Consider the following 14,919-nt stretch of genomic DNA (forward strand, 5'->3'; position numbering starts at 1 on the left):
TGAATGCAAACAAAATAATCTCTATCTGCTATCTACGAAAAAGGAGATTGAACTTTCTATTCTAGAGGATAGCGTCCGAGATACGTTAATCAGTTAATATCTGCACGAAAATGTGACGAAAAATTCGTGACATTAATTAAACATTAATGAATCAGATCCGATATATATTAAAGGAAAGTAATCTATTTTCAAGTGAAAGCTATATCTAGGTTGCCTTAATAAAGGCGTAGTAAACGATTTAGGTGATAGTGCTACTCGTAGCTCTGCCTTGTTATCAGCACGACTGGATTGCGGATGCGTCTCTTATTATTAGTAAATCCTTTCATGATGGCCTGAATCTAGGGACTAGACAATCGGGAAAATCTTCTAGACGGGCTACAAGTAATATCTCGCACGAGGAATGATGTAGAAAGAACCAGAATTACCCGCCCAGCCTGTCTAGCATCGCCCTACTTTTTCGTTCCGAGAAATAATTCCCACACAGAGACACATGCTTATCGCGCGTGTCGAACACCGTTACCGTCGACTATCGTTTCGTCAAATGATCTGTACGAGATTTGCCGGTATCTGCAATCGTCTAGTTTGTCACAGGTACACGCTTGCGCAGCTGCTTTCTTTCTAGTCATCCATACTGTATCAGTTGTCAAAAGTCACTAAGTTGCATATCCCGTAAGTACACGTTCTATCAGCGCAAGACGCTAAACATTGAACGTGAGCAGGGTAATGTTCCGGGCACTGCGCGCATAGTCCACCAGCAGACAATCAGCTGGCTCCCTCACTCACAGCCCTTTGCCGTAACCTGTTAGGATGTTCGGCTGTAGCCATGCGACAATCTTAAGCTGTCTTTTTTATATTAACTATGCTGTCTATACTAAAAACAGAACATCCTAAGACAAACGGGAACTGAGATCAGTTACGGTGTAGTTGTTGAACGCGCGTGTGATTTCTCCCAGTGCCGCTCGTATATGCTAAGCGGTAGCGTTATAAAAAGTAAGTTTGTATAGCTCGCGAGTGTGTCTAAAGTTTCTACTTGATCACATTAACTCTTAGCGGTTCTCGTTGATTCTGTGAAATCGGACATTTTTTTTGTTGTCATTTAAGTACGTTTTTAGAGGATGTTGTCCTATAAATAAGAGCAGTAACTATTATAAACCTATAGAGGTTTTTTCAGATCTATTCGATGTTCCTCTTGCGCCAATTTGAATTAGATGATTAGTAAGTGGCATTTTATCATCCAGCGAATATGGACGTTGACCGTCTCTATAGATATCGCATTTCCACTTATGTAGAATCTATGTTTGCTATAACTGTAGTTAATTGTATATCTTCTAATGTCGGAATCCTCTGAAGTGGAACTATGTTCGTTATCATTTCTATTGTTAGTTGATTTATTTAAGTAATTTTCACTACGACAGCGAACTAATCTTTAGAAAATCGTTTATTGCATATAGCATTGTTTCAGGCTTAACGTACAACTGACAATGTTGAAACTGAATCCAGTTCGTTTCTATAACCTCCTGAATATCAAACATCCGACCGCAACTCAGGTGTTAACTACAGCTGCTTTAATGGCGACGGGCGATGTTCTGTCGCAGAAGTTTGTCGAAAAGCGAGAGCATATTAATGTTCAGCGAACAGGAAGGTGAGTAATAAAAAGCGTTGCTTACCGTAGATCATTGATAATATATATATATATATATAGTATAATAGTAACATAAACGGTGCTAAGTTATAGTTGTCACACTATTGGTTTATTTTTTTTTCAGATTTTTCTTTGTCGGCTGCGTCTATGTAGGCCCGGTGCTGCGGACGTGGTATCCTCGTTTAGAACAGTTAATCTCTCATTCGGCAAAGATGCGGGCGCTCAAGATGGCCTCAATTGATCAATTGGTGTTTACCCCAGTCTTCTTGCCTGGTTTTCTTATCACGCTAAGCACATTTCAGGGGAAAAATATTGGTAGGTACCTACTCAATATAATAGATGCTTTTAGTTATTCTATGAAGTAAACACATTCTACGAATTTCGAAATCCATTGTTGGCAAACTCGTAACAAATTATATTATAAAACGATTGTTCTGTTTAGGGAAACGATAGCGACGCTGACCGTATGTATATTATACGGATATTATATGATAACGTATGTCGTCTTGCGAATGCACTGGAATAAGTGTTCATATCAGTGTTAATATACAATTTTGCATTTAGTAGAAGTTATAATACTTCACAAACATACTTCGCAAGTGGTGCTTTTTTAACAATCAAGTATAATCTTTTTCCCATCTTTATCATGTAAATTAAATTTACTCAATTGTTGATTTTACTTACAATTCTAATTATAAAATCTGGCCTTTGAGGACGTATTTTTCGTTAAACCGACGCCAACTTTACGCACACCTATACAACTTGTGATGTTTAGCAAATTGAATTTTTGGTCTCGAAACAAGCTCTTCTAGCAATTGTAGAAATAATATTTAGCCCAATGTAGTAATGAAAATTTCAAACGAAGCTAACAAGTGATGTTATCTTTAGATGGGATTTGTGAAACTGTAAGAACAGATACGGTACCCATCCTGCTAACTAATTGGATGATATGGCCCGCCGCACAGGTCATCAACTTCAACTTCGTTCCTCTTCAATTTCGGGTTCAATTCGCAAGCACTATAGCGCTATTTTGGAATATTTACCTCGCTTGGAAAGCCAACCAAGACCTTGCGCCTATTTCGGGTGACGCGGCCGCGAAAGAACCTATTGAATCACAGTGATTTCTAGACATCAGATACTGTACGTTCTATAATTAGGTATTATATAGTGAATGGGTACTTAAAACGGAAGTTCCGTTGCTACTTAGAACTATCTCGCTGTATTTTGTACGTAAGCGGACGAATGCCTGTGTTAATCGGAACGTGTAAAAGTTACGGCTTGTTCTTCTAACAGGAAAGATAGATGATCATTGTTATAAGTATCATGTGAAATATCTTCGTATGTAACTTTTACGTATTAGCAGCAGCCTGTTACTATAGCCAATAGAAAAAAAAACACACAGAGAAGTCTGGTTGCCTGCCAAAAGCTGGTCATTTGCTACGCCATTTTCTCCTACCACTCACAGAATACGGTGTAAAAATGCAAGTCACAGTATTACCATAGATAGGGTAGAACTTCGTCTGTTGAACCCGAGAAATATTTTATGCAAGTGACGCTGTACAAAAGACATGTAAGACGCTAAATCCCTATCCGGACTTGTTTAGTGGTTCATAATTGTCCCTTCCCAGCCAACTGAATAAAAATGTGTATACCGAGCTAATTAAGTTGTTTCAATGTACTTTTCTGGCTAAATTAAATACAGCATTCTATCAAATTTGTAATAACATTATCTTCTCGTTTTTATTCAATGATGGAAGCGAATTAAAAATAACGAAATTTTAAACTGCGTTGAATATATATTAAGTAACTGCTAAAAAAATTCAGGAAGGCTAAAAAAGTTTAAGCTCTAATGAAAGCGAACACCGTATTCTTCTAAGCTGATTTTTTTTTCTTAATTTTACTGAAGCGTTCAAGCAAAGTGGTGCTTTATCATCCTGGCATAAATACTTACTACTTACTTACTTAGTGAAGATACGAAATATCTTCACTCACAAACATAAAATTTTATATTTTTGGCTATAGGCTAAACAGTCTGTGGTACAAATTGTCTAACCGATAACGTACTATAAACAGTCATGTAATTTGGACGAGTGGGTATTCGTACAATGATTCTCCGTATCGTGACACTGTGAATTAGCCTCCTCTATCGCTTCGTGTATGAAATGGCTCTACATATTTATGATATGAGATTTAGGCACACCGAAATTCATGGCACCTGATGAGTTTTCGCGGCGATCGTCTACCATTCCTCAAGACCTCACTGTACAGGATTAGAACTTCTGTCAGAAATAGTCCCAATACCTCGCGGCTAAGATTTTTATCTTGTAAATTTATTAAATATTGTTTTATCGGAGGCACCTTTCTCGACAAAGGTCTGTTGCAGCGAATGAAAAATTTCAAGCTGCTGTAATATCACGAATGCTTTGTAGCATTCTCGAAAGAGACATCGAATCAGTTCCTCGCTGGCCTAGTTTGGCTTGATGCATACATTTCCTAGGTCCAAGTAGCCTCTCCACGTCATTCCAACGTAATGAGCTGGAACCTGTTTGCTCTCGTAATATAGATCCAAGTAGCCAAACTTCTTGGATGACTAGAAAGGGGCTACCTATTGGAGAAAATACTACGGTGATTAAAGGTGACGTTTCCTGCTGTTCAAGAGAGCCGAAAGAAGCATTTGGAAGCCCAGTCAGCTCACTTATCGTAATGGTGATAGTTTCAATCTGTCCGAATTAAGGGACAAAAATTGGCTTTTTAGGTTGAATTTTTCGCACTTTATTCATTTCACCTAAGTCTCTAGTTGCACAGGCTGAAACACGCTGAGAAGTCACCCGGGTGTGGGGAGTTACGAGATTAGAGAGTGAGCAACTTGTACCATAAGATTTCGTTTGCTTTTTTTCTACCTAGTGAACTACTTCGCGAACTTGAGTCAGGTGCGATTAAGAAGCAGATAACTCGCGGTCATTAAGCATTTACTACGCAACAATTTAAATTGATATTTTTTTGTCTCTTTGCCCATTTAGTAGACAACTTAGATATTTTCTTAAATTTTATAGCTAAGGCAATTTAAGAGCCCGTAAAGGGTGACGTTCCGGCGGTTGATGCTGGGGTCCAGGAAAGTTTGTCTTTTTCTAATTTTATCAAATATCGCATACAGAGTACTGCATTTCTACAGATTTCAGCTCAACTGCCGCCAGCATTATAGATATGCATACAGCAGCCTGCATGCAGCGTTAAGCGTAACTGTAATGATCACTTGACTACAACTGCCTTAGTCAGCGATTTGTCTATAATTCCAGTTTAAATTATTTGCTGGGCGTGAGTCAAACAAAATTGTTACCAGTATCATTCATATTGATCAGTTCTTCGGGGCTGTGGCCACTCCATCGGTCTTATTTTTTTCCTTGATCGTTAGTCCAACTTTTTCGTAGCCGACTGTCATTACTGACATCATAGTAAAATCACCAGCAATGTTGAATATGTCCACTATTTTATGTCGATCCAAGCCAGCCATCTGCTGAGCCATTCAATTCATAGATCTAGCTTAGAGTTCCAAGGCCTAATTTACTGCTCATGCAGCGACTTGCGACTCTTTTTATAATTAACTGTAGTCTGTTGCGTTTATATATCTTAGACGAAATTGGGAATTTCATAAAAGTTTTGAAGCATATATATATATATATATGCAACGAAAAGTTAGCCTCTAAATTATATTTTCCAAAAATTGTTTTCAATAATACTAACGTAACATTTTACCAGCAACCGGTCGTGGTCTACTTTCGTGTCACTTAGGGTTCCAAGTCCAATTTCGTATCCTTTGCATAGATTTAGATTGAGGGATTGTCAGGTATATATATGTCGCAGATTTTAGCAAGGGTAAAATTGTTTGGAATAATGCATTTTCGTAGAACCACTTTGATTAACGGTTCAATTGCTATGAAATCGCTTTATGTGAATTACTTCATCCCTGTTATAAATACATTACTATATTATTCTAACACTAACAGCCATTAGAATAGGATAGATTGCAGAAGTATTTTTATATGTGTTGTGGTAGTACCGGAGTAAAACTTTTGCGAGTTTTCCACAGCTGACAATCGCAGGCAAGACGCATTGATTTACAAGATGACCACTGATATTGTAGTGTATCCCACTTTATATTAACTATAACTCGTAATAATAAAAATAATTTATCACTGCTTCTATTAATATGATATTAATAAGTATAACTACCGTGCTATAAAAATCGAATGAACAAAATTTGGTACCAAGAGACGCCAAATTCAGAAATAGATTTTAGGTAGATTGCTTCTATCTTCTCTGGAACTACCTTGAGATAACGCTCTTCCATCCAGGCGTCTGTGAGGATGAATGCCTTAGTGGCTCGTCTTTCGAGCTCGTTTTCCCTCCTCGCGGAGATTAGAATAACCAGGTCGTGCGCAAGGGCAATATACTTAAGGCCCTCTGGGGGTTAGAGGTCTTCGAGACATCGTCGTATCTCAAGCTGCAGAGGCTTAGGCCTAGCACGAACTCTGAAGGACCTCGGCTGTTACCTCCACCCTTTCTTTCCCGGTGTCTAGTGTCATACCATCCAAGTACGACAAAATAATCCTCTGTAGACACGGCGGTATGGCCGTACTTTTCAGGGCTTTCATTTTTATTTCCCAATTCATTGATTTCAAGGCGTCCTTCGAAGCTAAATCATTTTACATGCCTTCAGGTTCAAAAAGCAGATATAACCCCGTTGTATCATCACGAGCTCCCTTTACAACTGCTTCTATTTACTTCTAGTCCTAAAAAGATACGTCCTGCGACAAGGTGCTTCCTGGGTATGTACTTTAAATAGCTGTGTTTAGGGTCTTACCTTGTCTGGTTAGTTAGCAGCTCTATTGCTATGTTTGCATTTTGAATTCAAAACATAAGCGTAAGCGTTTTTTACCTTTGACTATCGGTTAAACTTGAATTTTATTTAACCCTATATTTATTAGAAGCTGTACAAAATTCGCAAAGATGTCAAATTTTCCGGTCAATTCAGGCATATACTATATCATCTGCAACATGCTATGTGTAGACAACTGAAAATATACGCACTTTTAAAACTTAGCCTAACACACGGTATAAATAGTTTTCTGTTAATTTGGCCAATAAGGCCACAGCGCAATCTAATACGGTTCGATCTACCTGTGGCAAACAGAAAAATGATTAACTTTATCAATGATTTCAAATTAAAGCAGTCTTTTAAAGTACAGATAGCTTTGAGATTTGTGCACTGCCAGACGTCAGAGTATCGTACACTTCCCTAATATCACGAAAGAAAAAAACATGAATATATATGATGTATTTTATTTACTGTTTTAGTAAATTACTACTATAACTTTTTTTTTTTACTTCACACTTTTGATGTGATTACAATATTCATGTGTATGTGAAAGGTCTACCGCCCATGAAATAGCGGTGGCCTAGTGTTTGCTGCGGGTTCAAATCGGGGTTACGAAGTAATGAATCTATTTTATCAATGTATAGTAACCGTTATATTATTTTAGTTTATAATTTATATTATATATGTAAACATACTTTTAAGAAGACTAGCAGTGAAAAAATTAATCGTCGAAGCCCTATATTATAAATTAAAACAAGAAGACGCAGTGGCTTCTTCGTGGCATACCTTATCCTTTCAATGAATAGTCTATTAAAAGTTATATTTGGAAGGAATAATTATACATGTTATATTATTCTAACGGTATCAGAATATCTCAGTACAGAGAGTTAGATAAATACTTCATGCCTGCTTACAAAACAACAATGAACTTACTTTTACTACTGTAAATGTATGTTTTAAAAACTCGACTGATACCAAGCGCTGCTTTCTTCTAATGCCTGAATGGAAATCGTGATTTCTTTACGTATGAATATATTTTGTTGCCAAAAAGATAATGGAAGATGCGTATCCATATGTAGTTAATGATCTACGCGAAGTAACTGTATACACCTATTGTCCTGCGTGTAGAGAAAATAGTTTGCTGAAAAAAAGATTTCTTTTATTAGCGCTCGTTTTTTTCAGAACAGCGTAATGTGCTGCGTAATTAACTCCATGCGTTAACTACAAAGACGCTGAATACGTCATGAGTTGGTCTTAGCGAACAGTAGAACTAATGAAAAATTCTCGATAGAGTTGGATATATAAACACTGTGTTTTACCTGCGCCCTGAATGCTTCAAGTTCATTTATAACGTATACGACGTGCTCACCTTTGCATTCAATAGTGTCCATCTAATTACATGGAATAAGACAATATACAAGACCGATAAGAAAGAGTAACTTTACTAAAACAGGCCTACGGATGGCATAATTGAACGCGCGCCGATCTACCGCGGGTCTGAAATGTCATGAGAATTGCAGATTTGTAAGCAGTGCTAAAGTTAGTTGAAGTATTAGCATTTTATGAATTTTTTTATAAGCATTTTTCTAGCAGGTACAATTAGAATCGTGGTTTTAGGCTTAAAGAATATCCTGGAAATGCATAGTCTACTAGGGTTTACGTTATATGGTGGCTGATGACTCTCGAACATTTTACCTATTATACACTCAGATCTATAATTCGTCTAGAAGAAAAACACGAAATGTCAATTTTTTGATATACTCATTATATTATCTCATACAATTATATGTTTCATAACTCACTTACTCATATTTATTCTATACAGGGACGTGGCGGCCCGCTTTTTACCAATCCCCATGCAAACACCATATCAATAATTCGATAGGCGGGGCCAATCACAATGACAATTCAGCTGTACCCACTCGTTCTTCGCGGTTTTCGAAACGCTGCTCGTTTTTTCCGCTGCTGTTTTTGGACACCATATTTCCAACTGTCCTTCGGTGAACGTATCCGGAATGTTAATTTGAGTTAAAATTATTCTTCAATAACTGGTGTTTGTTTAATTAAATTCATTACTGCTATATCATCATTATCATATTTATGCATATGTTTTGTTTGTATGATACACAGTGGGCTTGGCCTATGCTGATGGTGTGTTCAGTAATAGAGCACCTCGGGCCGCTCTGAGTCTGTTATACAGCGCTCTCGCTGGACGCTTGCGACACTAACAATGACGGCCATTTCGACCAAGGCGTACACGTTTAGTTTAACAGATATTTTCGGCCTTGTTTAATATACGGCTTCTTGCCATTTCTACACTCTAGCATACTGCAAACCATACACTTCAGTCGAGTTTTTTTTTTATCGCACAGACAATCAGCTAATCGATTATAAAGATACCGCACATATATCATGCCTATCTATAGGCTATAAACTAAACTAGTTCGTTGAAAAATGCCTATTTCCACATTACGGTGCTTCATGACGTTCCAGGCATTAATTCACTGATTACAGCGGGGGGAACTGATAAGGCAATAGAGTAAATCTTTATTTCGATTATCTCTTCCCAAAGTTGTCGTTTGTTCGCGTTCGGCTTCAGCTTATCGTTTTTCTTGATTCTTCTTTTTATTATTACTGTAGTATGATGCTGTATATGCGGTTTACATACGAATAAAGATGCTGTATATATATATATATAAGCATAAGTTTTCATCGACAGCAGAATCTATAGTAGTATAAATGTATCTTCTGCATATGTGTCTCTCGCGTGAAATAAAGCAGCGTAGAAAATCGATTTCTTCAATTTGTCTAGCTTGCCCCTGTTTTGGCAATAATACATTATTTATTAATAACTAATGCTTGGAATGATGTCCTGGGTGCGAGAACGATGCCTTAAAAACCAACAATAGAAATAATAATAATAATAGTGATATGAAAGTAATGATCGAAGTGATGCTGGAAATGTATTTGCCATTTCCCTTATAAACCTCAGCCACCTTCAAGCGTTCTTAATCAACTCTACCGTCTGGAAAGGTAGGGTGGAAAGAGCAGCGAAATTTAGGTGACGAGATAGATTTTTTTTGTACCGCTAAGAAGGTGAGAGAGTCCGAGATATAATTGGTTCCATCTTTGTGAACGGCCATGCACCACGTCAATTTGAATATAATTTGACGGGGAGATAAACAGTTATACTCTTTTTACAGATGTACTCTTAACAGTCGTTCGATTCTTTTTATCGTTGCTGAAAACACATGAACACACATATAAGTCTTACATCACACACCTTGCTCTTTTCCCCTTTTTGCCGGAGTTGTGGTGAGGAACAAGTGTATTTCATGACAATAATTAATGTGTGGCTTGGTATAATAAATTGGTTCTTTTTCATAACAGATCTTAAGGGTAATACTAATAATAATAATAATAATACGAATTTCAGTAAGATGGATGGATGAATGATGATCCCATTGACGCTTATGTTCAATGTAACTCCACTCCCCTGATCCACAGGGTGGGCGAGATCGGAAACGTTTTCTTCGGACACGAGATTCTCGGAAGAGGAAAGGGCGTACTTCGCCCTGTTCTACCATATACACTTTTAATATCTTAATGTTCATCATATTTTTGTATTTTATTTGGTGCTAATTCATAATATACTTCTGTATCTTAATTTTTGCGTACTTTGTCCCATTCTTTTTTGTGTTTCCTGTCTTTCCTCTGATTTGTCCTAGTGACAATGCTGTCGTGACATTGACTACGTTGGCAGGCTGTTCGGTTAGTCTCTCCCTTAAAAAAGCGTACGGCCAAACAAACAATGAGTTGTTTGTCGCCGAATGACTAGCCCCAGCACGCAGCGGCTGGCATTTCCCAACACCGTCGCCCCATATACCCCTCAGACGAGCATAATTGCTTTGTCAATGATTTTTTCCTGCAAAATAAAATGTCTCTTGACAAGCGGCCAAAATGGTAATTGTTGTTTTGTACTAATATAATCTACATATCAGAAAAGTGTACTGATATGCCCCGGCCTGCAATTTTAAACCAGTAGGCTCATTCGTCCCTTGTTGAAGGCGTGCATACAAGGCTTTTTGTCGGTGTAGTGGCCACGCTGTGAGGCAAACAGATTTTAGGGGGACTTAGAAAGTTACGATGCCGTGTGGCCTTACACGCCGAACAAGTATTTTCTTAAATTGTGCCGGACAACTTCTCTCAGAAGAAGTTCTAAGGTACATATCGTTTTGTGTAATATTGTTCTGTTATAATTAATATCGTTTAAATCGATTACAATTTAGAGCGCTCACATTACGTTGCTCTGATTTCGTCTTGCATACGTTGGCCTCCCCTTTTTCTCTTCCATTGATACTCTATCACTCGTTGATTAATCCTAGTAATTCTGTTTTCTCGCTAAATAAATAAATTACAGATCATTATGCGCACTCGCTCATTGGCAGCAGGTCCTCATCATCAGACGAGGGCACGGTGAATAAATATACATTATAAAACGGATGCTGTAGGTCTTCTATTTTCATCACGACTGGTCATGATAATTTGTCTTGATTCCCTGATCGGGGTGCGCTTTGTGCAGGATATCCAGCATTTGCTTATCGGTCAGGCCCGACATAGGCGGTTTCCATTGCTGAAACATTGAAAAATGCACTTATGATGTTAGCGAAGCAGCTTTTGAGTTTCAAGAATATGGAAAGTTCTGTAAAGTGCGACATATGTTGCTCATGCTTTCCCAATACAAGTTAATATATCTTGAGTATGATGGAATTATCCTACGGCAAGCCTATGACAAAGCACACGATGTCTCTAGTTTATTTTTGCTTCTGTCGTGTGATATACTTACCACGAATGCGAACTTCGTGCAGTGGCGATGATTTCTGATCGGACGTAGGTCATGTGTGCATTTGCTATACTTCAGCGGGCAGTATGATCTCGGGTTTCCGTCAAAATCGAAGGAAAGACGCCAGGGTTCGATCTTCCGTGACCGATACCTCAGCCGGTGGTCGGAACTTGGCTCCTCTATAAATTGGCACAAAGGAGGAACTTTTGGTCCGAGTCTCTGCAATAAATAGTGACAATATATTAGACATTCGTTCGGCTATTTCGTTCGGACACTACAAAGGAGGTCAAAACAGAGTACGGGCTTAGAATAGGCATAGATATCATTCTTAAAAAGAAAGTAATAGATATATCATCAGCTCAAAACATGCCATAGGCGCAAACATTTTATATCGTCACGTACTGATACTTTCTTCAGTCATACTTCACCTTAAAAGCACTTAAACACGAAAAAAGTTAGTATTGGGTCATCGAAGTAGTATTGATCTTTTTCTAGGCCCAAAATCTAGCGAAGATTTTTTATCTTTAGAGTAACTAAATATGCGCTACTTTGGCCGATAATCTTCTGCCATTGTTCTGATGACACCATAATCCGATCATTGTAGAACTTCTGTAGTTTCCAGGCGAAAAGGTTATGATAAGTGATTTTTGCATCCGTCTATTGAAACTAAATGAATACCGTTACGATAATTACGCAGAGACCGAAGCAGGTAGTAGTATGATAGTCGGACAGTGCAAGATCACGGCATTGATTGTGGATGCCATCCAGTTTTTACCTGACAGCCAACGGTGCATGTGGCCTGTCATTGTCATGGTGGAAGATGACGCTGTTTCCTATTTCCGGACGATTTTTTATTGATACGAAGTAATTGTATCAGGTGGCTATGCACAATTCCCTCCCAATCTCGTGAAAGATGTAGCACCATTTCCTTTGGCGTCAGTCTGGGCCTTGCCGTAGATTAACAATAACATTTTTTAATTTTGCACATGACCGTCGTATGTGATTTACTTTTTATCATCCACAATCAACTGCTTTGAGAAAGGACTCGATATCGATTCATTTCTGTCTATCAGATGGAGATACGATCCAGTAAATTGCTTCGCGCTAATTCTTGTGGTATCCAAATTTCCAGTTTTCTTTGTAGCCAGTTTTCTTCAAATGCTTGTTTAATGGTAGATGTTTGTTGTAGCTTATTGAAAATATTACGGCTACTCAGATGTTGGCCTTGTTTAACTATTGCAATCGTTTCTTTTGCAGCCGGCCCACAAGTACGAGAACCGTCTTTCACGACAAAATTTTCAAGAGAAAAACGCAAAAATCATCATTGAGCTATTTTTGTTTTTCACATTAACCTCACACAGCAGATTTTTTTTTTTTTTTTTTCTAGCACTTTTATGCTTTCATTTCTATATAATTGTTAAACGTAGCAAATTTTTGCAGCGAATTTATCTGTCAAGGCGCTCTATCGTAATCTCCAATATTGTAACGTCTACCACTGCCGTACTTATGACACTGTTCATACTACTTGAGATGGATTGAGTAACTCAAGCGGCTAGAAAAATCCTTAACAAAAATACTTATTCGAAAACCCAACATACAAGTCTATGTATGTGGCTTCGTTTTAAGCATTGCAACTTAGGATACCAGCGGCTAAATGCATGTAAGGAATAGTACAGCAGCCTTTTTTTAAGTCTAGCTAAACTACATAATTGCCTCATGACCAGCTTCACGTATCTGACCTGGTCCAGACGTCAGCGTCAAGTAACAACCAGACTTATACGCAGATGTGTTGCTAACAATGCAGACCATACCGTAACTGAGACGAGAATACGTATTTGCAATAAACCACCACAGCGACAAACACAGTTCAGCCATGACTAGTCTATCTGCTGACGTCTTCTACCAGTACAAATGTTGTTACTGCGACAGTTAACTCTCTCGCTCTCTCTCGTTCTCATGAAGTACGTAGAAGGAAAATGAAGGCTATGTCACCACACATCGGTGCTTGTACCGGTGCGGTCGGTAGCTTGGTATCAGGGTGGTCCCGTCAATCGAAGTGACATCTCTCAGCCTCGGCAACTCACCGAAGGAACCTTGTTGTTGTTGTAGTCGTCGTCGTCATCAGTTCAGAGAAGTCATGAGATCTGTAGCTCTGCCGCTGGATCTTCTTCTGTCGGTTAGCAAACGTGGTGTTTTCAGCAACTTTACCGCTGTCATGATGTCGGCCGTGTTCGATAGCCACTCACTAATCACCCCGAAGATACCTCTTGGCTAGGCCACCTTACCGTATAGAGCACGCTTCAGATAGACAGACGTTAGATGAAAGCGTTGTGCTAAAAAGGTATGCTGACATGATGACCCTAACGAATGACTATTGTAACAACTAGTCAAAATGCCAAAATGGCCACCCATCCAGGTATCAGTAAAAAATGTGTACCACGTACGCTATTATGCTTCTGTAACGCGTTTCCCTGTTCCACACGGCCAATAGTTAACCAAATAAAATAAAAAAATAACCGCTCCAGCTCGTTCGAGAACCACAACATTCGCCAGCGTATGTATGTTAGCATTTAGTCTTCTAACCAGCATGGCAGTAACCTCGTCAGGATCAGCAGGCAGCAGGAGATCAATTGGAACTCCTTAAGCGCTCTCTGCCGCTGTCGCTATTAAGCGGGCTATTCTGAAGGGGGTATTCTCGTGAACGAGTGCTGCTGTCTGTATGCGCAAGGTATACATGTATAGCAGTCGCCGAGATGGAGTGTCGTGTTGTTTCAACAATAAAGGCGATCTTTTATGACACCCTAAAATTAAGCTAAAACTCGGCAGTCGGACGTTTGTTGCAGGTAAATACTAAATCTACATTCGAACATTTAAATTGTTGGTTGACAAGCATAACGTGGTCAAAAGATATTGATAAAGACCCCGGATATGCTAAACGTACACGGTCGAAACGATCTACTCTTTGCTACGATTGAGTATATTCTTTACCTACGAAGGCTGACGAGGTACTACTACTCCGTTGAGCCAATGACGGTTTAGACGTCCTCTTACATATATGCATGAACCCCTATTATATTCTGGGTTATAAACATGAACTATGCGGTTTGTACCTATTCGAATAATGTGTGTTTATGCCACGTGTGGGGTCCCGATAGGCAGATGACGGGCCAATCATCAGGTTGGCAATGAGATCCGCTTACAGCTTCGTATAGACCTGCAAAGGTCGTTCTTAATCTTTGTGGCAAGTACTGGGTCGCTTGTTACGAGCGTTAAGCCCGCATATCGCACATCCTTTCACGCTATCTTCCCATTTTTCACCGTCACGTTCGTTTTAAAATTTATGACCTATTCTTGAACAAATAGTCGCTAATTGTGACACGCAAGTAAGTTTGCATGCTGCCACAACGGGCCACCGGCTGGTCGCTGGCGGACCTCGTGTATCCAGACCATTGTCGACGGTCATGTATATATCGCGTGTCGATTATACATACATACATACATACATATATACGTACAAAAGCAAGCAAATGTCACAAAAGCCACGGCCAATTTAATGGC

The 14,919-nt window shown here is 38.8% G+C and overlaps 2 protein-coding genes across 5 annotated transcripts in view; one reads left to right on the forward strand and one right to left on the reverse strand.

The window, feature by feature from the left end:
• The first annotated feature begins 416 nt into the window (after positions 1 to 416).
• LOC111262196 (Mitochondrial inner membrane protein MPV17) lies at positions 417 to 3,371 on the forward strand. 3 transcript variants are annotated; one of them, XM_022836287.2, is made up of 4 exons: positions 417 to 591; positions 1,452 to 1,642; positions 1,767 to 1,957; positions 2,531 to 3,371. In XM_022836287.2, the coding sequence occupies exons 2-4, from the start codon at positions 1,482 to 1,484 to the stop codon at positions 2,761 to 2,763; spliced, it is 585 nt and encodes a 194-aa protein (XP_022692022.1). In that variant the 5' UTR covers positions 417 to 591; positions 1,452 to 1,481; the 3' UTR covers positions 2,764 to 3,371. The 3 variants fall into 3 exon arrangements, with proteins under 3 accessions (XP_022692022.1, XP_022692031.1, XP_022692015.1); XM_022836296.2 differs by lacking the exon at positions 417 to 591 and adding an exon at positions 605 to 990 and having other exon boundaries at positions 2,608 to 3,371; XM_022836280.2 differs by lacking the exon at positions 417 to 591 and adding an exon at positions 610 to 990.
• Positions 3,372 to 8,262: 4,891 nt separating this feature from the next.
• LOC111262181 (uncharacterized) overlaps positions 8,263 to 14,919 on the reverse strand; it is a 99,625-nt gene continuing 92,968 nt past the window's right edge. For both annotated transcript variants that reach the window (XM_022836252.2, XM_022836267.2), the window contains 2 exons: positions 11,365 to 11,580; positions 8,263 to 11,151 (listed from right to left, as the gene is read on the reverse strand). In XM_022836252.2, coding sequence (XP_022691987.1) covers positions 11,044 to 11,151; positions 11,365 to 11,580 — 324 coding nt within the window. In that variant the 3' untranslated portion in view covers positions 8,263 to 11,043. The remainder of the gene's footprint in view (positions 11,152 to 11,364; positions 11,581 to 14,919) is intronic.

This window comes from Varroa jacobsoni, unplaced genomic scaffold (assembly GCF_002532875.2).
Source record: "Varroa jacobsoni isolate VJ856 unplaced genomic scaffold, vjacob_1.0 scaffold_67, whole genome shotgun sequence".
NCBI classification, from domain to species: domain Eukaryota; kingdom Metazoa; phylum Arthropoda; class Arachnida; order Mesostigmata; family Varroidae; genus Varroa; species Varroa jacobsoni.

Excerpts from the sequence above, each read along its gene's own strand:
- LOC111262196 (XM_022836287.2), top strand. The coding sequence starts at position 1,482 with ATGTTGAAACTGAATCCAGTTCGTTTCTATAACCTCCTGAATATCAAA. Across the intron at positions 1,643-1,766 it reads AATGTTCAGCGAACAGGAAG|ATTTTTCTTTGTCGGCTGCG; the intron begins GTGAGTAATAAA and ends TTTTTTTTTCAG. Across the intron at positions 1,958-2,530 it reads ATTTCAGGGGAAAAATATTG|ATGGGATTTGTGAAACTGTA; the intron begins GTAGGTACCTAC and ends TGTTATCTTTAG.